Source organism: Anopheles aquasalis, chromosome 2, assembly GCF_943734665.1.
Source record: "Anopheles aquasalis chromosome 2, idAnoAquaMG_Q_19, whole genome shotgun sequence".
Taxonomy (NCBI): Eukaryota; Metazoa; Arthropoda; class Insecta; order Diptera; family Culicidae; genus Anopheles; species Anopheles aquasalis.
This window is the reverse complement of record NC_064877.1, coordinates 34,834,630-34,862,500: the sequence shown is the minus strand read 5'-3', so window position 1 is coordinate 34,862,500 and position 27,871 is coordinate 34,834,630. Positions and strand designations below refer to the sequence as shown.

The following is a 27,871-nucleotide window of genomic DNA, read 5'->3' as shown; positions in this document are numbered from 1 at the left end:
TCCGTCGTTTCAGGGCGGGCTTTCTGAGAAATTTTACCTCTGCGCGAGATCGGGCATGTTTGGCGACATCGCGAAAGAATCGCTCGGCTGCGTTCAGCGTAAAGCTATCGTCAACCAGGTGAACGCTTTGATAGAACATATTCTTTATGTTTTCGTAGGGTGCCAGCGCAATTTTACGCACATTTTCGGCGCTTCGCGATCGTCCGGTCCAGGAGCAGTCTTGCAGGAATTGTCGATCGAAAAAGTAGTCCACTATCTGATGGCTTACCGTGACGCCTTCCCCGACTCGATCGTAACCGTGAATTCGTGCAACTGATTGTGCGACGGCGCTGACGAACTGCTCATCCGAAGCGTTCGCCTCGAGCTCATCCAGGTCCTCTTTGCACTTGGCGGGCGAAAAGTAGGCCGTTATCGGTTGCGGCAGGAGATTGCTCTCCCCGCTCGGTACGTTCCCAAACGCAGCAATTTTGGTACCAATCTTTGTTACCTTCTGTTGGATGTTGGACAAACTTTGGTGCTGTTGTGATTCGATTTTTTTAAGCCGTCTATCGATATCAGCAACCTGCCTGGTCAGAGCGGACATCATGGAAAACATTCTAGCCCACTTCGATCCGGTTATCTCCTCAACTTCCACCTCTTCCTCCTCTACCACCACCTCCTCCTCCTCATCGGATGCACTTATCGTCACTTCGTCCTTCACTTCGATGTGGTGGACATAATACTCCTCGCCGGAGTCCATGGTTCAGGAAGGAGTTGGAACAGGCGATTCCCGGCGTCAGCTAGGAGGCAGGTACGTGCGATAATCTTACGCGTTGGTCATCAGCCGCAGCCGCAGCCACAGCTATTGGCTCCAAGGAAGTCAATGATCCACTTCCGCAGTGCCTTTAATGTATCGGTAAATAGGAAAAAGAAACCGGACATGATTTCCTATGCACGAAAAGCGGCCAGTAGGGCTTCACTTACCGTTCCTTTTATTAAAATTCCGCCTCGCGAACACGGATTTTATTCAGTTCATCGAAATGATGCGCCAGATGTAAACAAGTTTCGCGCGAACGAACTGTCAAACGGAAAAGCGTTATGCTGCTTGATAAGTTCTTTTAATACGGAATATGGAAATTCAAGAAAATCTTTGGAACCGTTTTTTAGTTTGGTTGTACTTTGCTTTATTCAAAAAGGGAAAACCCCTACTTCCTACAGCATGGCTTGCAGAGTTCGAAGCTGTTTTTCTACGATTGCTTTCATGTCTGAGTCGACGGTCGCTATTTTCTTTACCGCGTTTCGTCGTCGTGCAGTAGACTTCCTTATCTTCTTCGCGTTTGCCCGCGTCTTTGAATGGCTTACACATTGTTGGAAAAAGGTTTCGATTTGATTTAGCGTAAATGTATCGTCGGAAATGTTTACACATGCAAAAAACATTTCTATGATGTTACTGTAAGTGGATAATGCAATCTTTTGCACCAGTGAATCATCCTCCGGGACTCGTCTCGATCTTCCAGACCAGGAGCATTCGGTCATGAATCGCCTATCGAAAAAGTAATCAACCATTTGATAGCAAATGTTGTTTCCTTCTCCTTTCCGGTTGAAGCCGTGGATGCGGGACGCTGCATTTACGACGGCATAACGGAACTGCTCATCTGCTGCTTTGGCCTCGAGATCATCCAGATCCTCCCTACACTTGGCCGGACTGATCAAGGATCCTAGGGATGGTGTGACTCGAGTCTCGCTCGGCTCGATTTCGATGGATTCCAGCACTCCTTTAAGCTTAGTTATGTGTGAATTGAGTACTTTCACTTCGCTGTGCATGGCGGCCGCCGTTTCCTGTTGTTGCTCTTCTATCTTCTTGAGCCGGTTGTCGATGGCGTTGATTTGAGTGCTCATCGCAGTAACCTGGGAACCTAGTGCGGTGATCTGATTGCTCATACCGTAGAGCATTTCAATCAAACTGTTCCACCTTTGTTCTCCAAACTGTTCCAACTGTTCCACTTGTTCCTTCACAGCGTATCCGTGTTCGAAACACTCCTCTTCAACATCGATCATTTCCATCTTCTGCGGCTCAATATTGTGTGGATCTTCTTTACTATACCAGTTTAATATTCTATTTCTTCGCAAAGGATGAACCGTATTTTTACTTTTTGGGAGTTTCGCCTGAACGATTTGAACGAAAACAATCGACGAAAGCGACTTTCGGATGCTCGATACGGAGTTGATCGATTGTTTTCTGTGTTGAGCTGCATGATAAGTTCTTGTCTAGTTTATTCCTGTTACTTATGAAATTACTCCGTCCTTAACCAACCACCGACAACTATTTCCTTCTTGTAGCAGTTTGCAGGTGTCGCAGCTGATTTTCAACGACTGCATGTACAGCCAAAATGCCGTTGGTTTCTACCTTTTTTGGGTTACGTCGCCGTGCCGCTGGTTTTATGACCATCTTTGCCTTCGCACGCGTCGCAGAATATCTGAGGCACCGACGGATAAACTTGATGGACTGGGTCTGTGTGAATGTTTCATCCGAAAGGTGGACACAGGCGTGAAACAGTTTCATCGTACTGCCATAACCGATTAAACCAATCTTTCTTTTGCCCGGACCGTTCTTGGTGCGCTGACTCATTCGCCCATACCAGGAGCATTCGGTTAGAAACTTTCGATCGAAGAAATAGTCCACTATTTGATAACAAACGGTATCGCCCTCTCCTTTCCGGTCGTGGCCATGAATTCGACCAACCGCTTGTACGATCTCGTCCCGGAACTGTTCGTCCTTAGCTTTGGCCTCCAGTTCATCCAGTTCCTCTTTGTTTTGGACAGGCTTTAACAACGATGTTAGAGGTGGTGCAACAGGATCGATATCGACGGTTTTGAGCACACTTTTCACGCTAGGGATTTGCGATTTTAGCTCTTCCACCTCACTCTCGATTATAGACGAAGTTTCCTCTTGTTTCGCTTCAAATTTCTTTAGTCTGCTGTCGATTGCATTGATCTGCGTGCTCACCGAGATGAGCTGGTTGTTGATTCCAGCCACCATGGCGATCAAACTGTTCCAGTTGGTCTCACTCGAACCATTCTCTACCGTGACGTGCTCAAACCACACATCTTCTTCAATCTCCATCCTGAGAATGTAATGAAAATAGCGATTAACTTTTACCGGTGTTTTTCGTACTTTTTACTTTACAGGATACACACTTTTCGGAGCGTTCTTTCCGTGCAGGAAAATGTAAACAGAACGGCTTGATCGACTGCGTAACGCATAACGCTTTATTTGTTGTGGCAAAATCTCTCCACTGCATCGCCTGCTTGATAAGTTGCTTTGGAACCACACAAAGATTTAACGGGAATTTACCACTAAAATGAAATTTACTTAAGTCTTTCATAATAAGCAAATGTGCCAGTTATATTTTATGATTTTGTTGAAAAGAGAGAAATTGTGCTGTGTGTCAATCAAGAAGTCGACACAACGCGGAACTGACCGTAGAATGGACTGAGTGTCCCAACGACACAGCGGATGAGGTTGTTATCGTCAGTAAATTAATGTCGCCTTATAGAATAGAGCTACTCGAACGCAGGATTTAGGATTTAGCTATCTTCTTTACCCCCACCGCCTGGAGCCGTCGTAGCTGTTTTTCCGCAATCATCCTTACGGCTAAATCTTCGCTAGTGGGCTTCTTCTTCCGTTGCGCTGCAGATTTCCGTCTCCTGTTTGCCTTCAACCGCCGTTTGGAATTTTTCAAGCACATACGGATGACCTGGACGCACTCGTTTTGTGTGTATGTGCTATCCGTAACGTTAACGCACGCATGAAAAAGACCTATAAGATTACAGTACTTGGATAAGGCAATTTTAGCGTCAAAATTATGCACTCCCGATTTTATCGACTCTCCCGACCAGGAGCACTCCACCATAAACTTTCGATCGAAAAAGAAATCAATTATTTGATAGCTAACGGTGGCTCCCTCTCCTATTCGATTGCAACCGTGTATGCGTGCAACCGCGGAAACCAGCTGATTTTTATAGTCTTCGTCCAATGCTTTTTCTTCGAGTGCATCCAAATCTTCCTTGCATTTGGCCGGCTGGATGAGTTCGGTTATCGGTGGCGCCAGCGCATCTATTTCGGCGGTCTCAATAACACTCTTCAGCGCAGCCATCTGCGATTTGAGCGTTTCCACCTCGCTCCCAACAGCGGCTGCAGTTTCTGCCTGTATCTTCTCGCACTTTTTTAACCTGCTGTCGATGGAATTAATTTCGGAGCTGATTCCCTCTATCCGGATGCTTATCCCCGACAGCATTGCAAACAAACTGTTCCATCTCGAGTCGTCTTCCCTCACGGCGTACCCGTGATCGTAGCACACCTCTTCACCCTCGAGCACCTCCACTTCCATCGTCGGCGGCTGATAGTTGTTTAACTCCAACGGCAAAATTTGTGTGCTGAAACGATAGTACTGCCATTTAATTCCGAGGATCACTGTGTTCAGAAAATATCCAGATTTTACGCACTTTTTGCGGCCTTTTTGTCCGCACCAGACGACGGTAAACAAAACTGCGCAGAGCGTGGAGAGATTTTTGACGTCGCCAAAAACGCGGTTTGACGGATCTCTCCAAAACCAAATCGACCGAACGAAAAATGGTCGTTACGCGGAAAGATAAGTTGCAGTTGAAGAACTACAATTTATTCAAGATAACTAATAATAAAATCGACTATCGGTTCAAAAGAATGATTTCTCCTTGTTTCTCAATTCTAATTTCTCTTTACGTGCTTCGATAGTCCCTGGAAGCTGTCCTTATTCCGCATTTTCTTAAAATATGTTGGTATTGTCTTATCAATTTATTCTATCGGGACGCAAGTCATCTAATTTTCCGCAATCGTCTGCAGTCTACGCAATTGATTCTCAACGAGCGCCTTTAGTGCTAAATCTTCGCTCGTGGGTTTCTTCTTGGCTTTGCTTCGGCGTGCTACTGGTTTTCGTGTTCTCTTCGCCTTCACACGGATCGTGGAATACTGTAGACATAGACGTAAAAATTTAACACACTGATTTTGTGTGAATGTATCATCGGAAACGCAGACGCAAGCGTGGAACAGCTCTATCACATGCTTGTACGACGATAGAGCAATCTTTCTTATCCCCCGATAAGGCTTCCCGAGATGTCTGGATTCTCCGGACCAGGAACATTCAATCAGAAACTGTCTGTCGAAAAAATAGTCAACTATTTGATGGCACACGGAAGCTCCTTCTCCTTGTCGATTGAAGCCAAGCTGCCGGCCAACCGCCTGAGTAATCAAAGTGCTATAGTGTTTGTCCTTAGCTTTGACTTCAAGTTCATCCAAATCTTCCTTGCATTTGGCCGGCTTGATTAAAGCCGTTATTGGTGGCGCTAGAGCTTCAATGGCGGTCGTATCCAGCATATTTTTTATCACAGCTACCTTCGATTTGAATAGTTGCATTTCGCTGCGGATAACAGATGTACGGTGTTCTTGTTCCTCCTCACACTCTTGAATTCGTCGGTCGATTTCATCCAGCTGGATTTGCATCTCCACAATCCGTTTGCTTATCGTAGATAGCATTCCGAACAAACATTTCCAGCTTGAATCATCAACATCTTTCACAGCGTACCCGTGTTCGAAGCATACTTCGCCGTCGCTATCCACAACCTCCATACTCAGCAGACGACGATGGGATAGATGTAGCACTGTTGCAGCGGCCCCTGTTCTGTAATGATATCAATGATTCTTCGTCTGAGGATTATTGTATTAATGAATACAACAAAAGATTCGGAAGGAAATTCGGATCCTCACGTACTTTTCACAACCACTCTTGACTTCAAGCCAGAGAAAATTGTAAACAAAACGCCAGGTAACCCTTTCGGCTTTTCTCCAAACGGTAACGCTTTCGGTGAAATCTCTCCAATCAACTGCGGTTCAAATAGCTCCGCCAGCTGATTAAGGTGCTTATTCTGTAACTTTCGATTACGATGGCCTCAGGCGTTCGATTCATTTGGTTCATTTTGTGTTCATTTGGTGTTCACGATCGCCTGCATGTCGAGTGCATTTTTGTGGTCGACAGCTGGCGTTCTGTTTACATCGAGCATCGAGCATCTGAAAAACAGTTATAGCGTCCTGATTGTGCATCAATAATTTCTTTCTGCTAATCGTATACTATTATTACAAAGGTTAAGTCGTTTTTATACCGAAAAAAACAAGTTAATTCACAGTTTTTTTACTTCAAACTGTCATTTTGAATTGTTTATTGTTTTCGAAACGTTTCGAAATTCGCATGAATCATCGAACGCCTGAGGCCATCGTAATCGAAAGTTACAGAATAAGCACCTAAATTTCAGTTTTTCCTGCTTAAAAATTAAAAATGATTCAATGCCGTAGTCCAATTGTGTTGCTAGTTTATTGATAATATATTTATAATTATTGTACGCATAATATTAAACGAACAACGTTGACTCGTCACTCTCTTCAGCAGTGTTCTGCAGGTGTCGGAGCTGATTTTCAACGACCGCTTGCACCGCTAAATCGCTAGCGGGGTCTGTTTTCTTGGATCTAGGTTTTGGAGCTTTAACTGGTATTTTGGTTTTCTTCGCGAATACGCGCCGGAATGAACGTCGCAAAATTTTCACTCTTACAAAATTGTAGCAATGAAATTGCGTGAAAGTTTCATCGGAAATGCTGATACATTCATGGAACAGTTTCATGGTATTGCCATACTCGATGAGGGCAATCTTTTTGTTTACCTCACCATTTACTCGCCTCTGTCTTCGCCCGAGCCATGAGCATTCCATCAGAAACTTCCTGTCGAAAAAGTAATCTATCATTTGAAAGCAAATGCTTTCCCCTTCTCCTTTCCTATCGTAGCCGGAAATTCGTCCGGCTGCCTGTATCACCGAATTCCGGTACTCTTGGTCCTTGGCTTTACGTTCGAGCTCGTCCAATTCCTCTTTGGACTGGATTGGTTTAAGCAACGATGTTAGTAGTGGAGCAACAGGATCGATATCGACGGTTTTCAACACACTTTTCAGCGATGGAATCTGCGATTTTAGTCCTTCCATCTTCCTGCGAATGGTAGATACGCTAATCGTTTGCTGCTCTTCGAACTGCTTCAGCCTGTTGTTGATTTCACTGAGTTCCGTATCCAGCACCGTCATTTGATTGTTGATTCCGGACACCAAGGCAACCAAACTGTTCCAATTTGTATCGCTGGGATCATTTTCCACGCTGACCTCTTCAAACCAGACTTCTTCACAATGATCTTCAATGTTCCTCGTCACCGACTGATCCATTGCAGTTGATGGAAGAATCCCTGGATTGTGGATCACGCTGGTTGCTAAGGACCACAGACACAGAAGTCTTAATATGTGAACCTGTTCTGCTGCAATGATTGTTGAGGTTGTTAATGAAATACTTAACAGACAAACCGTAGTTTAATATTTACTTGGAGCTTCGCTTTCGTGGGCGATAAATAATTTCGGCGCACTCGATCCGTGTAACCACAACAATCGACCAAATTGACTCCATCGATGAAGCATGCTCGATACGGAGTTGATCGATTGAATGATAAGTTCTTTTGCATTAACTTAGGTGCTTATTCTGTAACTTTCGATTACGATGGCCTCAGGCGTTCGATTCATTTGGTTCATTTTGTGTTCATTTGGTGTTCACGATCGCCTGCATGTCGAGTGCATTTTTGTGGTCGACAGCTGGCGTTCTGTTTACATCGAGCATCGAGCATCTGAAAAACAGTTATAGCGTCCTGATTGTGCATCAATAATTTCTTTCTGCTAATCGTATACTATTATTACAAAGGTTAAGTCGTTTTTATACCGAAAAAAACAAGTTAATTAACAGTTTTTTTACTTCAAACTGTCATTTTGAATTGTTTATTGTTTTCGAAACGTTTCGAAATTCGCATGAATCATCGAACGCCTGAGGCCATCGTAATCGAAAGTTACAGAATAAGCACCTTATTGTATCTTCCATTAATTTGTTCATATTGCATTTTGGTAGTTCTGCCCAGCATTGGGAACTTCCACTTGTACATTGACATTTTCTCATGAATTTACATTTATTGTTAATACATTCAACATTATTCTAAGCGAAAGATTAGACGAATAGCTATGAGCCACGACCACTTCCAACAGTATTCTGCAGGTGTCGCAGTTGATTTTTAACGACCTTTTGCACCGCTAAATCACTATCAGAGTCTATTTTCTTTGATCTAACCCTCGGTATACTGCTTGGACTTCTGATTTTCTTCGATTGTACGCGTCGTAGTGTATTTCTTAACATTTTAACCTTTACGAAATTGTAACAATCTGATTCAGTGAAAGATTCGTCGGAAATGCTGACACATCCATGAAACAGTTTGATAGTATTGGCATAATTAATAAAACCAACCTTTTTCCTTAGCTCACCATCTACACAAACGCGGTTGTACCCGTGCCAAGAGCACTCCATTAGAAACTTTCTGTCGAAAAAGTAGTCTACCATTTCGTAGCAAATGACTTCACCTTTTCCTATTCGGCCGTAGCCGAAAATTCGCCCAGCAGCTTGCGCCACCTCACTCCGGTACTCTTCGTCCTTAGCTTTTTCCTCGAGCTCGTCCAGTTCCTCTCTGGACTGGATAGGTTTTACCAGCGACGATAGCGGAGGTGTAACAGGATCGAGTTTGGCGGGTTTCAACACACTTTTTAGCGTTTGCAACTGTGATCTTAGCACTTCCACCTTCTTTCGAATCATTGAGATGCTAATCGTTTGTTGGTCCTCGAAGTGCTTCAGTCTGTTGTCGACTTCATTAACTTCCGTATCCAGCTTCGTAACCTGGTTGTTTATCTCAGACACCAAGGCAACCAAACTGTTCCAATTTGTATCGCTGGGATCTTTTTCTACGCTGACCTCCTCAAACCAGACTTCTTCGCAATGATCTTCAATCCTCCTTTTCAGCGGCCGAGCCATTGTAGTTTAAGGAACTCGTTTGCTTGAATAGTGAATGTGTAGAACCTGTCCGGCTGCAATGAAGGATAAGGATATGAAGATATTACCGGAATACTTTATGAACAAATCGTGGTTTTATTCTTACTATGAGCTTCGCTTTCGTGTGCTCGGTTGTTGATCCAAACAATCGACCAATCGAGCGTCCTTCGCTTGCTCGATGTGGAGTTGATCGATTGTGTTTGGGAAAAGCTTTGATTGGTTTGGTTGATCGATTGTGTTTGGGAGCAGCATAATTTCTTAATTTGTTAATTTACATTAACTAAATTCCTCTTGTACGTTGTCATTTCCTTACAGATTTATTTAATTTCGTTTTTAAATTTCCACCCTCATGTGTCCGTTTCGGCAGCACTCCGCAACCGCCGTAGCTGATTTTCTACTAGCCCCTTTACCGCTACTTCATCGGAAGGAATATTCTCCTTTGCCTTCTTATTCGTCCGAGTGCATAATCTTTTAAGTTTCATTCGGGAACTCCTAAGACACGTACGAATCATTGCCACACATTCCGCTTGTGTGAATGTCTCATCGGAAATGGTCACACAGGCATGAATCAGTTCTCTGAGGCTGCTATAAATAAAGATCGGAGTGCTTGGAATCGTGCCTTGGGGCAGATACTTGATCGTGTCCCTATGTATTCCGGACCAGGTACAAGCCATAAGGAAATCCTTGTCGAAGAAGTAGCGCATTACTTGTTGAAAGATTTGCGCTCCCTCTCCTTGCCGGTTATAGCCGAATTCGCGGGCAAACGTGTGGGCCACCAGATTCACAAACTGTTTGTCCTTCGCTTTGGATTCGAGATCATCCAGATCCTCTTTACAGGTGGCAGGCGTTATAAAGGCAGTTATCGGCGCTGCAATAGCATCGAACTGGAGGTTTCCAATAGCACGGTTCAGTGCCGACATCTGCGTTGCTAGCTCGTCCACCTCGCCCCCGACGATGGCCGTACTTTCCACTTGTTGCTCCTCGCACGTACTCAGTCTGCTGTCGATTGCCTTGATCTTTGATCGCATTTCCGCGATTCGGTTGCTAATCGTGGACAACATCCCAAACATGCTGCTCCAGCTTTGATCAGACGCGCTTCTCACAACATACGCCTCTTCGAAACACACTTCGCCATCTCCATCCACCACCTCCATGCTCAGGGCTGCGCTGTTCCGATTATGTGCAATCTGTTCCCGTTCCCGTTCGGAAAACGCAATCCGGAATCTTAATTGCAGGAGCTCTTGGAGCCTGGAAGGAGAATTCGATCGTCAATTCAACGCAGATCCTTGCAGTAACTCGAACCTTTCTACTTGCCGGTGCAGGCGGGGCCTTCTGTAGTTGATTGTGAGTAGATTAATTGGATCCCAGAGGCGTTGCAAGGCGATTTAGAACGCCTTTTTCGTGGTTTCCACTTCCTCGTCTCGTCGTGCTGCGGCTGGGTTATGCAGGCGTCTTGCACTTTCCTGGCTTACCATTCCAACGGGATCCACGACCAGAGTGCAGTTTGTTGGTCCAGGGCGTGGACTAGAGCAGAAATGTGAAGAATTTCGCCCGTTTTACAGCGATTTTACGCAGAAAGAGTGGTTTTAGCGGCGGTTTTAAATAAACACCAAAACTACACCGCCCCTTGCAAAAAAAGTACAACAAAAAATACACCACCCCATATAGTAGTGATCCTTTTCACAGGGTGGACAGGGTGATCAGTTTGCTGCAGAAGTTTGAAAAATCACAAAAATCGCGTGATAACGGTCGTTGGTGGTGTCCGATCAGATTTACTTTTGCGGATCTCGCTTTGAGGTGTCTTATTTACAGAAAACCACCCACTTTTCCCAGTTTGAACGCGATCGAGCACTGGTTTGATGTGTGTAAGCGTGTGATTTGCCTCAGGTTCTTCTGATTCTGTCTCGTTTCGTTCTGAGGCGTAATTCGCAGCATCGGCAGGAGGTCTTCGTGTCTGTGTGAACAGTTCGGGACGCCCGGAAAGGTCAACAAACGCCCCTCGGACCGGCAACGGCGGAACACGCAATCCGAATCCGAGTGGCGAGCTAGTTAGTCACGTGTAGGCGACGGTGTGCTCCTCGGTACTGAGGCCCTGCTGCTAGTGCAGCTTACGGAATCGAACGAACAAGTTACATTCAATCGGTAGGTGAAATCAAGTGTCCAGGTGGCCAAAATGGGGCGTGTGTGAACGTGCGACGCGTTTTAGTATATCTCCAACCAACGGTGAGCCAGTGCAAGACATTTGGTTTGCAAACGAAAAACCACCACCATGTGTTGTAGCGCGTAGTAACGTGGAAAAAGGGGGGGCCAGAGAGCGGACACAACGCGTCGTCGACTTCAATTCCACCTCTCGTCAGCAGCGGCAACGTGTTGCCTCCGCGGCCCTCGCGTGTACTCGCGGCATCATTTTGATGTGAGGCGGATGCGTGCGCGCGCATTCCCACACATACTCCCACGACCAACACGCGGTGGCGACAGGAGCCAGAAATTGTACAAACCGTCCATGCGCCGGGTGCAGTGCAGTAGTGTAAGTTGGCAAGGAACTAACCGATCCCGTGCCGGGATCATCAACCATCATCATCATCGAACATCTTCAAAAGTGTGAAAATGATACCGAAAAGTGCGAGTAACTAAAGAGAACGAGGGAGAGAGTGAGAGAGAGAGAGAGTGCGAGCGCGGGCGAGCCGAGTTAAAAATAGTAAGTAAAGCTGTGTAAGCACTTGCCACATCTTTTTCATCATTCGCCTCCGCCATCATTTTCCATCGGAATCTTCTAGCGTTGTTTGAACCGGTTGATCGGCTTTCCATTTGAGTTTTAGCCAACCCCTCCCCGCCATTGGTTGCTAAGAACCGTCTGCGATCACTCGGAACCATGCACCAATGCCTGCTAGATAGCAAGATTCCGAAAGGCATGCACCGGGCAGATGCAACTGCACCTTGCACCATTCGCTTCTATAACACGGAACGCGCGTGCAGGAACGCATGTGCAGCAGCAGATCGAGATCGTTACTATTTTCGATCGTCAACATAAACAATGCATACCACCATGCACACGGCTGGTAGTAGTAACGCCTGGTGCTGGCGCCAAATCCAAGCGAGTGGCGAGACGACGAAGGTTTTTCGACGCCCAGAAGTGCACCTCGTGGCTTCGTGTAGTATTTGTGGCGTCCACTTTATACTGATCAATGCCGCCAAAAGTGCCAAGGGGGGAGGGGGGGGGGGGGGGGGTAGGCAAACGATCTACAAACCACGGCGGTTAACGGTGGTAAACGGACCGACCATTGACGTCGGTTGCGTTCGGCGTCGTTGATGGCACTGTACAGAGGATGATAAACCGATGCGAGTCGATGTTTTTTGGGGGGGGGGGGGTGGACGTTGAAATGTATTTTTGTGTGAACAACGCTTCGAGATAACCATTCGAACCATTCCAACCATCCAAAAGAAAGCGATGACCGTAGATCCGGAAATCCCTCTCCCGGCTCGTTTCCCCAGAATGCGAATTGGTCCGTTTGTTAGATGCACACGAGTTAAGGGTGCTGCTTGGGGTTATGGTGTGCGTTGGGGGTGTGTTTTTGGTGGAGGTCCTCTACGTCCGCGGCCGCACAAAATGAGCCAGTTTCCACTCGGGCAGTCGTCGAGATTATAATTAGAGGGATGCCAAATTAAAATTGCTGCATCCGTATGCACCGCAGGTGCTCTACGTTTTTCTCACCAACGAACACACGGATTCAGAGGAAATTCTTCTACCGATCGGGGTAATACACAGAAACCTGTACTATTGTAAACATCTATCTGTTTTTTTTCATTTCTTGCGGATAATATTTACAATCATGCCGAGCTAGCACAACATGTTCCTTTTTGGCGGTGAATATATGAGACGGTTATAAATGCAAATAGTATCGTCGCTTTGACGCCATAAAATAGCATCAGATCGGGTATCGCGGAATCGCGGCCTAGCCATCGGCCCCAAACGCGGACACTCGTGCTGACGATACCCACGGTTGCATGTTGGCGCAACAGTGCAAGGTAGAGATGGTGGTGTGTACGATGGTTGTTCGTCGCCAACACCATTATCATCATCATCATCATCATCACCATCATCTACAAGCAGCAACACCAACGTGTGGCCCCATAGTATGCACATAATTGGATGGGAAAGAGGAGAGATGAACGATGCTCTCCGCTCATCGCACGTTTTAAACCACAACGTGGGCTGCTGTGCTCGTGTGCGTATTCCGCAGGCAGGCAGGCAGGCAGCAACAGCAGCCACACGGGACAAAGAAAACAGACCTCTCTCTCTCTCTGATTGTGTGATTGTGTTAAGTGCATCTGGCGTTGTAGTGCCCTTCAAAAGTGCACCGAAAGTCAACGGCTTGCTGCTGCTGCTGCTGCTGCATGTTGTTCGTTCGCAAACCAATGCACCGTGCGGGGCCCAATTACAGCAGGGCAACTTGCTGTTTAACCCATACTGGCATGCACTGGTGTATGGATGGTAAGGGACACGGGGTACGCAATAGGCACCGAGGGCCGAGCATCTAGCCGACGTTAGCGAGCAGAAAGTGAAAATGCATTTCCGTGCATTCCGAGTACACTACCACCGTTACACCACACATCACTGTTTGGTGTCCACGTATACGCTCGCGTGATGCACCACTAGAGACCAATGGACAGCACGATTGCAATGCAGCACCTCTGATGCACTCGACGTGGCTCTCTCTCTCGGAAGTCTGTTTCGGTTCCCACAGCCACCGTGCGCAGCCAACCGATCCGACGACGACGACGACAACGACGGAGCCAGAGATAATCGAAGAACATGGACATGGCAGAAGGCATTACTACCAGTGACCTGCACTGGGTGGCCTTGATTGTGCCGTTCTGGTGCATCTTCTGTGTGCACCGCTCACTGCCACCACTTGCGCCCGCTGTGTGCAAGATGTATGTGTGCGACGGTGTGTGTAAGTGGCCACCTACACACAAACACCTCGTGACTGCCAATCTCGTAGTGATCACGATCACGAAGTGTTTCGAGGGCTTTCGGTTGAGATGCAACTCAGCTGGGACTCAAGCTTTGTCAATAAAATCAAGTGGATTGGCAAAATTATTGTACTCGTTAGGTGGTGAGGGCCCTTAATCGATTAACATTCATCCCACAGTATCATCCTGGAGGATTTAGAGCAAATTGGACAATGTATATTAGCAACGAGACTACTTTCGTTGGTCAAAGGATGCTTTGTCGGTAGTAGAAAGCGGCAGAGCTACACTCCCAGGAGCGCTTTGCTAGATAAACTATTAGTATAAGTATTATACACTGAATACTCTAGCCAGCACACAATAATCTTGAATTATCCAAATGGGGAAACAATAGCATGGATTACACATCAGTTTTGTTGTTTGAATATAGCATAAATCTTTGTATTAACGGACGCTTGCAGCAACCTTGCTCGCACTAGAGCGTCATTTCAATTATCGACTTACTTTGAGCAGAAGTAATAATACTTTTAGAAAAGAACACAAATCGATAGGAAAAGAAGCTTTCTCTATCGCGGGATTCAAATTTAAATGCATGAGTCGAAAAACCATGTATTTGTTGTATTAATGATTTATCTGATCTTGCTGTTGATGTAGAAACCCGATAGCTCCCAGCTCCAATGGTTTACTCATCAGAATCGGCTATACCGGACTCCCGAGTCAGTGCCAAGTATCGACCAGAGACTCCCTGGGGCTCCAGTGATGGACTCCTGTAGCGCTATAATTAATGTCACGCTCCGAAATTATAAAATAAAATTTCTACCGTAATATTGGCGAGGTAATATCGAGTGATGATGACGATATTGTTTAACGAAAAGGAAGTAACTGCTCGTTAGAAGCTTTTGATAACGTAGGCACGCTCGGGAAATAGAAAGCCGGGCCGGATCAGATCACAAACGCGCAGCCGCCCCAAATGGACGCAGCTAAAAGGTTGCTATTTGAATGGTCATTAGAATCAAGCACACGTGTCCATCATCATCCATCAGCTCCAGTGCGGCTACTGGAACAACTCATTCTGTCACCCCCAATCGATGGAAACCAACAACGTAGACACTTGGGAAAACCTTAAATACTGTGGCACTGTGGAAATAGGGGCGAAAATATAACACATCTTCGAGAGCGAGAGAGCGAGTGCCGGACCAGAGTGACAGTGTGTGGTTTGCGGATCAATGTTCTCTTCTCTCGAAACTCCTGCACGTTGCTCCACTGCCGTGATGTGCGAGGCATGCGCATTTACCGCAATCGAACCGTGTGCCGGTTGTGCCCCTGAGCTGGATATCCCGGGAGGAAAATAACCAAAGACTCAGGCCGAAAGGTGGAAGCCGGCCAAGCCGTTGCTCCAGTGTGCGTACATGCAGATGTGTTCGTTCACTTTCTTCTTCATGCGGCATGGTTGACATTGGGCTCGTGGCGCGTGTCACACGCAACAGTGTGTCGCGTGCATGGAACCGAACTCTCCTCCGTGGCGTGACCGCGCGGTCGTTCCGTGGTGTGAGTTAATCCGAAATGTCGAAAAACGGACCACGAACTTCCTTATACCTTCCTAATGTACCGGTACGGTCGCCAATGTCCGGTGCGTTTATAAGGTTTTCCCTATATTGTCCACAAGAGGAAATGAAATTTCGATTTTCTTTAGATAGACGTATGTGTAAGGTGGATTGAGTGGTGGTTTTCCCCATTTACGACCATGCGGAGGTTCGCACACTAACATGTGCCATCACCTACAGCTACTCTCCTGGACGGGGCATGTTACATTTGGCCGAAAGTGTGCTCCATTGTGTCTAGAATGTATTACTAGGAGTGAAACGATGCGCCCTCAGAACTGGCAGGCGTCTCCATTCGCGATGGAAAACTCATATTCGTCCAGTTGTTTTCCGATTGATTGTAAAGATAATTCATATGTAGAGCATTGGTGAATAAAAACGTAGAGTAGTGGGTCTCGAGAGGGTCGTATAGGACATAAATACATGTGTTTAATGAATGTTTGCGGTCATTGAAATCGTGAAGCACCTGGCGCCTCCTTTAGTAATTTCTATGCTTCGCCTTGGCACTAGATGTTCCTCGGGATGATTCGACTGTGAAATGTAATCATTTTGTCACTCTTTTTGTTTCAGACATCAACTATTGTCATCCTAAGGTGGTCAATTTAAATTGGTAAGTAATGTACCTGAGTAGAACATCATTTGGACAATTTTTCTACATATTGGTTATTTCACCAAGAAAATCCCCCTTCTAATGACGATGTTATACTAAAATACTACGAAAATACCACCATAATGTCATTTACAATCATGTACAAACATGTGGCAAACCCTTAATTTTGTACATAAAAAGTGTCGATATCTGTAATTTAATTATTCTTGGAGATTGAAATGGTAGGAGCCCAAAAAACAACAAGACTGTTTTTAAGTCTCTTTCGATGCCATCCCTTTGGTATGCTTTCTCTTAAGTAGCGTATCAAACCAAACAGTGCTGCTGATGATCATCTGCATTTACCGTTTTGGCCGCAACTTATAAAGAAAATAAATGGGATCTCCAAACAGTTCCATTCAATCCATTCCATCACTTTCCATCTTCTATTCTCGCACCCACTCCCGATATCGCGACGAGACGCTGCGTCTTGACACCAGCAGACTGTTCGATTCCATGCCATCCGCTTATCAGTCAATGGATTCCCACGGCAAGGGCGTCCCGAGCGGCCAGACAGATGGGGCTCGACTAAAGCAAACAAATCAACCAGATAACGCTCAATTAGTACAAATCGTCGCCCTCTCGGTTTGTGTTGTATTCGCGCGCAGAAACAACGGCAGGTGTTGTGGTGCCGATCAATCTCAGCACTTTGCAGAAGCGAAAGCTTTGTGACCGTTTGTTTTTCGCCCCAGTTTTAAACCCGTACTGGCATTGTCGTCACCATTGCTGGTGAAGGTGGTAACCGTAAGTTGATGTCACTGTTTGCTGGAATTGCGTCGCATGATGAATCACTCCAATCCCATGCTCTACTTCGAGCTCCATTTGTTCTGGATGTAAAATGCAGGGTTTTTTTTACAGTTTCTGGAACGTTGCCTTCTCTGTTCAACATTCAAGACGCTTGTGTTCCACATCAACGATCGAGTCGAGATCGAGCGATCTTCAAAGATCAATCTTTCATGTATTTCCTGCCGCTTTAGCTCGTCGGAATTAAACCACTTGTACCGGAATCGTGTGCCGGCTTGTTGAATCAAACACACGCACCCGGGCACACCCGAAGATCCCGACATCCACCGATAGAGAGCGAGCGAGCGAGGGAGTTCTGTTCAAGCGGCAGCAGCAGCAGCGCGGGGAGCCAGGAATGAAACGAAGGTGAACAGCGGGAGAATCCGCAGCACCATCGCACCAAAGAACCGGTTTTGCTGCGTGTGCTCAGTCCGGTCGCTCGCGTATTGAGTCACTCCTAGGCTGCTTCCTCCCCCTTCAAACTGCTTCCAAGTTATCGGCAATCAGCACGCGTGCGCACGCCCCACAGCGAGAGAGAGAGAGAGAGAGAGAGAGAGCAAGAGAGAACCGGCGACATGGCTTTCCGTGGTTTGGCTTCGGCGGCATTTTGAGCCACAGGGGATCCACCGCACCACGCGCATTCGCGTCCTTGCTACCATTTGCGGCCAGTGCTGCAGTCGTGTGCAGACGTGTGTGCATCTGGTCCCGAGTCCTCCAAACCTCTCGCCGATGGTTTGCCGCGATCTCGCGCACGCAAACAAGCGCTCTTCCCCTGCCTCGCTCACATACAATCACACGTTGTCTGCCCCAAAGGGGGCGACCATCACGTGGTGGTCTGTTACACACCGCCAGCGCCAGTGTCAGCCCCAAGCGCGAGATAAAAACAATGTTCGGTTGCGTTCGGGCTCTCGACGACGCGCGATTGCGACGACGATGACGATCCGGACAACCTGCTTTGCGCACTAGTGTGCGTAATGTTGGGGAGCAGGTTTTTTGGGGAAGGGACGGTTGTTCGTGGCCGGGTGCTGTTGCCAGCTGACGTGTGTGCGGTCGGTTAACCGGCGGCCCGAGAGTGGAGCCACCATCCGGCGGGAACACCCCTTGGCTCGTGCGGCTCGTGTTTGTGTCAGGGTCTGGTTCGTTCCTCTCGCACAACGCCGAGAATGAGCTTCGCTTAGGGGGGCGAGAAACAATCGCTATCACATCGGATTCTCACTCACTCGGATGCAGCACGCGATGCCCCTCTACTCTTTCCTGTGGGCCCAGGGTTTTCGTTTTTCGTTTGTATTGTTTTTTTTTCAAATTTGCAACCGTCGGTTTGCCAGGTTTGGTGAGCATCAATTCTCCAAACAGTCGCCATTGGTGTGTGTTTGGCGGGGTGCTAGAGAGATACCGTTACGCCTATCCACAACAGCAACAACAGCAACAACAATATTGGCCAAGAAACAAATACCATTCCGTGCGGTCGGCGTGGAGCGGATGTTTTTTTGGGCCGCTCGGTTGATGCTGGCGTCCCATGCGTTGTTTGGTGTTGCGTTATCACTCCCCTCTCGGGTTCATTGGTAATGATTGTCAAAGGAATGGATGGGGTTTTTGAGCAAATCTGAATCACTGGTCACCATTTCGGTCACTCGGTGCGATCAGCAGATTCGCTATCAAAGCGTGACAGTCCTAGCGACTTGAGCGCGCATTGTAGTGTGCGAATTGTGGGTGAGAAAAGAGGTCAATTCTACAAAAAAGAAATGTTTCCCGAAATGGAATCACTTGTACTGAGGCGCAGTTAAGCTGCGAGCTGTTTAGAAGAGTATTTATGATTTCACCCTGTCCTTTCACTGTCGGAACGTTGGCAATTTGAAAACAACATTGCTTGAGAGAGACCTCTTTAAAACCGTCTATTTAAATTTTGAAATAAAAATAACACATAATGTACAGTAGTATCATTGATGAAGTGTGGTAACACTACAAAAAATAGTAAAGTACAAAATGAACTAAGTTTTAATCCAACATCCAACATCGAACAACAACAGACTTAAAGACGGTAAAGTATGGGCATTAGTTTTGCTAGAATCTGCACCTAGTAGATGGAATTATTTCACGAATAGTGTGTTACTTAAAAAAAAAACAAACAAAATCGTAAAAAGTTGCGGTAGCAGTCACCAAGCGAGTGGTCTAGCACCTCAAATTTCGTATTTATGTAACTTCATGTTCATGTCAACTAACTACGAGCTGCCATGTTGTAGCAATACGACCGCCCTAGTGCCAGGTGCTCGACAGGTTTCTAGAATGACCCCAGCTCACGTCTGAACTCCACGAGCTCTCCGCTCCAGAGCATCGTCGATCGAGGATCGTGTCGTTTGCTCATCACCAGACGAGTTCAAAAGGAAAGGACTCTCCTGGATTCGTTGATCAGTATTATACCCCCCCCCCCCCCCACCCCCAAAAAAAACGGTACGCAAAAACCGGTCAAAACCTGGCGAGAAGCGTATCGTGAACGTGCAGCCGCCGCCGGTCGCAGCTCATCCGTTAAAGCGAATCGTTTTTCGCGTCTCGCCAATCCGGTTTCTCCGCGGCATACGAGCCCCGGCCGGCACAAGAATGGTAGCAACTTTCTCTCGCCCGAAAAAAAAACAGACTCACAAATCGCGCCACACAAAAAAATCCCCTCCGTTGCGGGGCGATTCGATTAAGAGCTGTCGACGTTGCGCCACTGGATGCGCTCCCGAGTTCCCGAAGCGATGCATGATAACTGTGCGATCTTCTCGATCTTCTGTGGCCGATGGTGGTGTTACGACTTCGGAAGGTGCGTGGCGGTGACTCCGATGCCAACAATCATTACAATCATGTTGATGACGGTGATGATGATGATGATGGTCACGTTCACCACGTTGGTGGTGCATCGGTGTTCGTAACCGATGGTACGCGCCGCCGTTACTCGGTCGTGTTGCAGTTGCTGGTTTCGTTTGCCCATTCGCAGTGCCGCCAAAGTAAACCCAGTTCTGGCCGAAGCGAGGGAGACTCACTCGCGTTCACTAGCATGGCACAGTGGCACGAGACGGAAACGAGGAACGGCATAAGAAACCCGGCGAAGAAGTCAGATGCACCTGGGGAGTGTCACTTTTCGATTGAATCCCGGCTGCTAGTGCAGGCAACCGATGCCGAGCATCAGCTCGGGCTGTTGCGCTCTGGAACAATCTTCTTTGTGCCTACGACGGATTGACGACCGTTGACCGTCTCTCCCCTCAACATTTCGCTGGAACCTCAGGGACGATGATATCGCGATGGGGATGCGTGCAGTTCACCCTTCGGTGGTGGCTAGGGGATGATTTTGGGGGGGGGGGGGGAGAGAGGGAAGGGTTGATCAAAACAACTCTTGCCAGATACACACGAGGCCAAGGGCGGGCGGGGGCCTTTGTTTCGCGTGTGCGTACAGTTTGTCAGTGTAGCCGTGTCGCCGCTTTTTCGAACCGCGGAATTACTCTCCGCGACGCGCTCCGACCATGTGTGACACACAAAGAGGGCATTGGTTTCGGTGTCGCCCAACGCGCGATGGCGACGGCGGTCGGTGGGTGGTTTGCATGCTGCTCTCTCTCTCTCTCTCTCTCTCTCTCTCTCTCTCTCTCTCTCTCTCTCTCACTCTCTCTCTCTCTCGGCGTGGCGCGTCGCCATCATCGCGCCGTTGTGTGATGCAAGTGCAAATCAAAGTCACCGACGGCGAGCATCGCGCACAGCGAACAGCAAGGCCTACTGCTGCTGCTGCCTCCCTTGGAAGCAATTTTGCTTGGCATTTCGATTCCTTGCCTTAGTCTTGGCTGCCTGGGCGTTGCGGGCGTCATTTTGTCAAGGACCCACCCTGGAGGGTCGTGGATCATCCCCTCATCCCTTGATGGTGGCCAAAAGTGGAATTTGGTTTTTCCTCTCAGTGCTTGCGTGTTTTTGGAGGTTTTCTTTCAAGGTTTTGCTCTGGAAAACGCGGATTGGGACGCAGCTGAGCAGGTTCTCTTGGATGGATTGCTTCGAAAATAAACCTCCTTGGCGCAAACTCACCCCACAGATGGTCAGCCGCTTTGGTTTGGTGTTAGAGTTTTTTTTTTCTTCAATCGCTCTCTTGCTCTCTCCTTCTCTCTCGGCATGTCATGCGATTCCCCTACTACCGTGCTGTGGTGAGACTTGCGTACGAGCACGCCACGCCATGCCACCCCCATCCCACCCCATGGCTGCACAATCAGCGAAACAAACAAACAACAACCAACACGCGATGATCGGTGTTGGCGGCCAGGCTATCGATTAGGGTTAGCGACAGAGCGAGAGAGAGAGAGCGAGAGAGAGTACGCGCCGCTGCACGACCACCACCAAACGGGCACAGGACGACGCGGTCACCATCTGCTGATGGCTGGACCATGCGATGCCACCCCTGCTGGAGCCCCGCGTGTTGTTGCGGGTGGGGATGGCTTCCAACAACCCCTTGCTAGCGGCGTCGTCGTTGTGTTATTTGCGCGTAAAACCCGTCACCTTTTTTCTCGCTACGACAATGACGCATTCGTGGGTCGCGTTGTTGCTGTGAAAAGCGATGGAACGGCGGTGATAGTAGCAGCAGGCCTCCACCCATTGGGGGTCCATCAGCGCGAAAAAGCTATTTTTGCCAAAGCTGCTGATGCTGCTGTTGTGCTCGCCCCTTTACCACCAATACGCGCGAACAAACACGACGGGGCAGTGATGTAAACCGAAAGTACGCATGTCGCTGTCGCCGTTGCCATTGCCTCATGCTTTACATTTCCCCTCGCCACGTGTAGGGCCAACCGATTGAGAAAGAGAGAGAGAGAGAGAGCATCGGCTGGGATGCGATGCGTAAGAAGCCGTACGTTTGTGTTGGTGATGGAGTTCGGAAAATTGCGCAAATAACATGACGATGATGATGATGATGATGGCGAGGTGGAGGTTGCTGTGCGGCCACGTGTGCACTCACATGTGAGCAGCGAACGAACGCAACATAACCGCCACCATCACACCACCACCAATTCATCTCAAGTAAGCCATGTGATTCGGAGCGAAGCCAACTCTTCTTTTTCTCTCACCCTCCCCCGAGGGCCTCTTTGCCGCATCCACAAATCCGGCCGTCCGGCCGGGTGATGGTGGTTCTTTGTTGGTGTGGATTGTTGTTGTCGCTCCGCGGCTTGCTTTGTGCGGCCTGCTGGCTTGTACATGGGTATGAGTGTGAGCAGAGCTTGATGTTGCTCGATCTCTGTGCGCTCTGTGCGGTTATTATGCTCGAGCGCAGGGGCGTTGGTGGGATGACACCATAAACGCAAGGGCAGCACGTGGCACGTTTGTGTTTGTGTTTCGAATTGTACGCGTCGCCGTACGATTGCCAAATTACCCGCTTATTGCCTCGGTTTATTCTCACTTGGGCACACATACAGCCACCTGGTTAAGCGATTGGAGCTGTGTCATGTGTCCAGTTTTGGAAACCTCCTGTTTTGGGGGGGGAAGGTGGCTCAGACGCACTTATCCTTTGTGGCCGTACTGGTGTGGCAGGAGAGCTCGGGAATCGGGAACTCTTGAAGCATCTTGTACTGCCCATGATCCAGTACAGACATTCCACAACAGATCGTGCTCGTTTGTGATGCCATAGCCAGCAGCAGCAGCGGATTGCTTCGCCAGCGCTGCGCCGATAGGCACTTTGTGGTCATACGCGCTCGGCCCCGCTCTTATCGGATCGGTTCTGGTCTAGGGAGTCTGCGTCGATAACGGCCGAATGCACACTGTTGGACACCGACTGAAAGCGACTGGCAGCAATCTGCTCTCCGGGGAATTATCCAGTTTTATTACCCCGTTCTTGCTCTTCGCGGGGGGTTCTTGCTTGACAGCATTGCTGCTGCTGCCTTTTGATGCTGCTTTTGAAACACAGTCCACAGTTTCCTTCACTCCATTTCCTGCCACACGAACACATGTGCGCGATTGCTGCTGCATTTTGTTTGTTCTCTTGCCGTTCTTGGAGAATGCATTTCTGTTTGAGCTTCGGAAGGCTAGCAGAAGAAGCGGCATGAAAGAAGGAGCAACCGACATCATCGACGACGTGATCGACGACGACGAAGGTGATGATGACCAACAAACACCACACAACGCAGCAGGCCACGGTACTGGCTATCGTCGATTTCGTCGTTGCCGTCGTCGTTGTCGTGGCCCGTTGTGAAGTGCAGCAACGACACCAACCTTGATTACGGTATGCGTTGGCATGCGTGCAGGAGAAGGGAAGAGCGCAAACCGCGCACCCTCGTGGCCAGAGCGGTCGAACCAGATTCGAAGGGTTGCTTCTCGGGACAGCAGCATTCACCGGGAGGCAATGTTGTTCCCCGATGCGATTACCAGCCATCGACAAGCAAAGTACAGCGAGAACATAAGCGTTGCCATGGCGATTGGTTTGGACGATTCGCTTCGGAAGAGAGAGAGAGAGAGAGAGAGAGAGAGAGAGCGAGAGAGGGAGATAAAGAGACAAAAAGAAGTTGATTCCAATCCGTGGTGTCCGGACCCGGGGTGCTTGTGCTTCATTTTGCGGACCAAACCATCGGGCAGTTGGAAACGAAGTTGAAATCGATTTCCTCTATGCATCGACTCCATGTGCAACCCAGCAACCCGTGCGTTCACGGTTATCATTAGTTCTCTCGATCGGTGGTTGTAGGAAATTTTACAAATCTCTTCCTTCGTCGGCCAATGCCAGATCCCAGCAATAGTTTCATGGCTCGGAGTCGGATGCGGAAGCATCAATTGTGCAAAAGGGTGATGGACACAACGGCGCATCAAGCGATAAACAGGCTCTTCTCTCTCTCTCTCTCTCTCTCTCCCTCTCTGGCCGATTGCAATTGATTGAATAAAAAAGAAGGAACGAGCGTTTCTTCTTGCTCTCTGAAGGGGGGTTCTATTGGTTTTCTTCTTCGAACAATCCAGCAGAACTCGAACTCGGTGGTTCTTTGTGTGAGAAAGCGAGAGAGAGAGAGAGAGAGAGAGAGAGAGAGAGAGAGAGAGAGAGCATCGATTGAAGAGAACCGAGTAAGAACGGATGTACAGCAAGTCAATAAGAAGGGGATAATGTATGCTCGCTGTGTTGCGCATTCTACCAGTGCTCTTGGGAAAGTCATGTTGGCACCAAGCAGGCAATGATGGCATGAAACCAGCTTTCCAACCAACGAAAGAATGCAGACGATCGAGTCTTGAGATGCGTCTTCCACCGTGAGCAGCTTCCCGAAGTAGAACACAAAGTTTGCAAACAAACGGCACAACATAAAACACATCCGCATGCAGCAGCAGCAGACGAGGAGTGGGGAGCATTCGCATTGCTTGTATGGGTGAGATATTCACGTGCCACGGTCTTTTCCTGCTCATCTCTTTCTCCTGTTGCAGCATACCATTGCACAGCTGGTGGCGACGGTAGCGTTGTTTTGTGTGTTGTTGCGGCGGCGGGTGTGCGTACGCCGAGAGCATTTTTCATTCATATACGCGACATGCGTTTTCACACCACCAACACCAACATCGGGCACACGCGTATCCTTGATCCGAGCGGGACAGCTGACCGAACGGAAGCGAGATAGCATGAGGGGGGGAGAAGAGCACGCCGTTCGCAGCATGTTTATGGTGGAGCATAAATCGGATTGAAAGAGATGAAATAGCACACGAAGGTGGTTCGTTCTTGCAACACTTCGGGTTGCCTTACCGTTTTTGGTGGAAAAGGGATAAATAAACAAAGTAACCACAGCGCCAGTCTGCGACGACGCACACGCATACAGACAGGCTAGTGACGCCAAAACAGCCATCTGATCGCTTCGGACGGTGGCGATGTGTTATGTTGTCGATCGTGGAATGAGCCCGAATGTTTGTATTTTATCCATTCCTTTTCTTGCACGCATCCTGTACAGGACAGCCGTGAATGTATGCGTGTAAGTGCCGCTGATTCCGTGTGGAGCAGCGGGACCGCCGCGAATTGTACGGCTTCCACGGTTAATGCGCATCAGATGTAGTATCCTCCTTCTCTTCCCAGCTTGGCTTTGCGGGAGCGATTTTCCCGGTGTTCAACGGACAGAAGCCAGCGCTCACAACGCTGCCCCGGTGCGCTCCAGGGCCAGGACAATATTGGCTTCGTATTTGTGCGTGCAGGATGGTGCCAGTCGCGTCTCTCGTCAGCCGTCAGGCTGTACAACCAATACCAATAGTCAATTCTCAAGGCGATGATAATGGGAATTACACTTACACGTCCTGTAATCGCAAAACTATCGCAGAAAATCTGTGCTTCCCAGACATTCTTGGATGGATGGAGAATGTTTTTGAGAGAATGGGAATAAAACTAGAGCGATCATCAGTCAGCAGACGGATCTCCTGATGAAAGAAGCATGCAAAGATGTTCATAATCATTCGCTCGGCACTTTTTAACCGATACATTGTAATCAGAGGGCGACTGATTTCTGATGTACCAGCAGCACGTCCAACCCTGCCAGTGCCAAAAAAGGGACGTTGTACCCGTCGATATTCGAGGGCCGCAGCACCACCACCACATGCGGCTGACCTCGAGGCCCAAACTGTTCTAGCTCCCTGTTCGAATGCTCTTTTGCTATCCCTTCACGCAGCATGCTGCTACCCTTGTTTCTTGTCCATCATGCTCCGATCATGATGCTGGTCCGGGCAGATTCGCTCTGCGAGCCAGAGAGTAGTGTGTGTCTGTATGATGGCAGGCAAGAGAACCGCTCTTCGATAGGTGAGAAGAGATGTGAACGCACAACCAAAACAATCAAGCAACAACAGCAGCAGCATCACCAGCTTTGGATGACACATAGGCCGAACCGGCCGACCATTTGGAGTCCAATTCAAAATCTCCGACGTTGGGTCGGGTTCGGGAATGTCCAACGGACTTTCAGAATACAGAATTTGCTGTCGACTGTTCGCCACTTATCGATTACATGTACACGCCTTTGTGTTCTGTCGGTTCTTCATGAGTCGCGCCGAGAGCGATCGAAGAGAAAAGAGCGATACGACGCATGCAGGCAGCACTAATTAAGGACGTTTATGTGGCTTTACCGGAGTCCGGAGTGTCTCTCGATGGCTGGAAGGACGAAGCGGAGCAGCAGCACCAGCAGCTGCAGGGGAATCAATCGAACTGGAAGTGGAAGCCAACGAAATGACGTCTCACGTGATATCATGATGATGGATTGTGGGGTGTATGGGGTGGGTGGAACCTCCGGTTATGGGCAAACCCGGTCGGTGCCGCCTTCGATCATCACCTCGCATCTTTCTCCTCGTGACACTTTTACCCATCGCCGCCAGTGGATTGCGGAACGCGCGTTAGTGCGCGCTCACCACGACAACAGCCCCAGCCAGCATAACCAGCAGCAGCAACAACACCACATGCCTCGACCTCCTCCTGTTCCTCCACCTCGTGATGCCGGTGGTGGTTGCCGAGCGCAATAACGTGACCGCAATAGAAGCTAAATGCTTGTGCGTGCACATCGACTCCGTCCTCCCATTCACAGTCCCATGCACACCCATACACACGTGCATACATTCGTGTGTGATTTGCTTGTGCGCGGCGAGCGGTACAGGAATGCAAAACGTTGTGTTGTTGTGTTGTGTTGATGGGAAAAAAGGGGTTGCTAGTATGAGTGATGGGCCTCGTAAGCGCAGCGATTTCAACAATAACACCACCTCCGTTTTAGGGGGTTGCAAAGGGGTTGATGAGATTCTGGCCGGCACCACCACCGTGCAGTGTGCGTGCGGATATTGTTTTCTATCGCGCGCGTGAGAGAGAGAGAGAGCAGCCATGCTGAAGGGAACGACGCATGCGCCAAAAAAAAACCAAAGGATTCTCTGATGCTTCTGCTGCTGCTGTAGCCGTCTCGGCGGCGGTGTTCCATTTCTCCCCTTTCTCTCTCTCTCTCTCTCTCTCTCACTCTCGAAAACACATGCGTCCACCTCTCGGCGATGCTGCGTGTACGCGATCTTCGAGACTCTCTTTCCCTCTCTCCGCAGTTGGTTGGTGGCAGTGTGTTTGTGGCCACGATGCGTTGGAACCAATAGGGGAACGGTGGCAGCGCGCTTCAACAAACGCTCCGTCATCCGTCAGTGGCGCACGTTGCCGCTGCCGCTGCCGCCACCGTCGCCGTTGCCGTCGTAGCGAGTGACACTCGAGCGAAGCGAAGCCTGCCCGGATCGACTCAGTTTCGCGGTACGCGTTCGCCAGTGCAGTCGTCTCCTTTGTGGCAGCAGCAGCAACAGCAGCAGCAGTAGTAGTAGCAGTAGCGACAGCAGCAGCAGAACGGCGCTGAACGAACGGATTCCGTTTGCGTTGCGAAACGGATCGCATCGGATCGCGCATTTGCTTTCTCGGGGGTGGTGGTGGCCACGCACGGACGGACGGACACGCATACCGACGAGTGAAGAAGAAGAAACAGAAGCGGTGTAGAAGGGTTTTTTGGGGTGCTGCGTGAGGTGAGAAAGAACAACGAAAGCATCATCATCGTCATCCGAGGTGTAAAGTGCGGGGGATGCAAAACGAACCAGGGAAGGTGTCCGCTACCGTCGTCGCCGTCGTCGTCGTCGCCACCGAGTGTGTCGTGCTTTGATGAACACAGATCCCCGGGGGTCTCTGCGTGGTGCGCGAGCGTGTGCACAGTGTATTGATAGTGAGTAGTAGTCCACCCGTCCACCCCAAAACTCACCCCCGAAAGCGGACGTCCCTCGCTAGAGCTTTGGGAAGGGTGACAGCGTGTGGAGTGCGCTGCTAAAACCGTCGTCGTCGTCGTCGTCGTCATCGTTGCGATCTCGAGACAACACAACTGTCGTCAACGGCAGCAACACAGTAGGTGAGTTGTGCGTTGTTACAGTCAGTGTGTTGGGGATGAAGGGATAGAAGAAGATGTTGGGGATGAA

General features: G+C 48.7%; 7 protein-coding genes and 1 long non-coding RNA gene across 8 annotated transcripts in view; all 8 read right to left on the bottom strand.

Moving 5' to 3' along the window:
* Window positions 1-1,059, bottom strand: part of LOC126581702 (uncharacterized) — a 1,236-nt gene extending 177 nt beyond the window's left edge. The window contains exons 1-2 of the mRNA XM_050245544.1: window positions 964-1,059; window positions 1-882 (exon numbers count right to left, since the gene is read on the bottom strand). The exon at window positions 1-882 is cut by the window's left edge and continues 177 nt beyond it. Coding sequence (XP_050101501.1) covers window positions 1-739 — 739 coding nt within the window. The 5' untranslated portion in view covers window positions 740-882; window positions 964-1,059. The remainder of the gene's footprint in view (window positions 883-963) is intronic.
* An 87-nt stretch (window positions 1,060-1,146) lies between these two features.
* On the bottom strand, window positions 1,147-2,044 carry LOC126570736 (uncharacterized). The gene has a single exon (XM_050228709.1). It carries the CDS (start codon window positions 2,041-2,043, stop codon window positions 1,192-1,194), a length of 852 nt encoding a protein of 283 aa, XP_050084666.1. The 5' UTR covers window position 2,044; the 3' UTR covers window positions 1,147-1,191.
* Window positions 2,045-2,278: 234 nt separating this feature from the next.
* On the bottom strand, window positions 2,279-3,365 carry LOC126570735 (uncharacterized). Its single transcript, XM_050228708.1, has 2 exons — window positions 3,178-3,365; window positions 2,279-3,104 (listed from the first exon to the last, which is right to left on the bottom strand). Exons 1-2 carry the CDS (start codon window positions 3,363-3,365, stop codon window positions 2,303-2,305), a joined length of 990 nt encoding a protein of 329 aa, XP_050084665.1. The 3' UTR covers window positions 2,279-2,302.
* Window positions 3,223-4,523, bottom strand: LOC126570737 (uncharacterized). The gene is made up of 2 exons (XM_050228710.1): window positions 4,486-4,523; window positions 3,223-4,416 (listed from the first exon to the last, which is right to left on the bottom strand). The coding sequence occupies exon 2, from the start codon at window positions 4,368-4,370 to the stop codon at window positions 3,561-3,563; it is 810 nt and encodes a 269-aa protein (XP_050084667.1). The 5' UTR covers window positions 4,371-4,416; window positions 4,486-4,523; the 3' UTR covers window positions 3,223-3,560.
* Window positions 4,524-4,632: 109 nt separating this feature from the next.
* LOC126572052 (uncharacterized) lies at window positions 4,633-5,889 on the bottom strand. Its single transcript, XR_007607939.1, has 2 exons — window positions 5,787-5,889; window positions 4,633-5,696 (listed from the first exon to the last, which is right to left on the bottom strand). It is a non-coding gene; the product is annotated as an uncharacterized LOC126572052 (long non-coding RNA).
* Window positions 5,890-6,366: 477 nt separating this feature from the next.
* LOC126572050 (uncharacterized) lies at window positions 6,367-7,992 on the bottom strand. The gene is made up of 3 exons (XM_050231072.1): window positions 7,953-7,992; window positions 7,425-7,565; window positions 6,367-7,361 (listed from the first exon to the last, which is right to left on the bottom strand). The coding sequence occupies exons 2-3, from the start codon at window positions 7,516-7,518 to the stop codon at window positions 6,421-6,423; spliced, it is 1,035 nt and encodes a 344-aa protein (XP_050087029.1). The 5' UTR covers window positions 7,519-7,565; window positions 7,953-7,992; the 3' UTR covers window positions 6,367-6,420.
* Window positions 7,993-8,040: 48 nt separating this feature from the next.
* LOC126572051 (uncharacterized) lies at window positions 8,041-9,101 on the bottom strand. The gene is made up of 2 exons (XM_050231073.1): window positions 9,069-9,101; window positions 8,041-8,997 (listed from the first exon to the last, which is right to left on the bottom strand). Exon 2 carries the CDS (start codon window positions 8,942-8,944, stop codon window positions 8,105-8,107), a length of 840 nt encoding a protein of 279 aa, XP_050087030.1. The 5' UTR covers window positions 8,945-8,997; window positions 9,069-9,101; the 3' UTR covers window positions 8,041-8,104.
* Window positions 9,102-9,278: 177 nt separating this feature from the next.
* LOC126574587 (uncharacterized) lies at window positions 9,279-26,507 on the bottom strand. The gene is made up of 2 exons (XM_050234867.1): window positions 26,257-26,507; window positions 9,279-10,210 (listed from the first exon to the last, which is right to left on the bottom strand). The coding sequence occupies exons 1-2, from the start codon at window positions 26,505-26,507 to the stop codon at window positions 9,310-9,312; spliced, it is 1,152 nt and encodes a 383-aa protein (XP_050090824.1). The 3' UTR covers window positions 9,279-9,309.
* Between the last annotated feature and the right edge of the window lie 1,364 nt (window positions 26,508-27,871).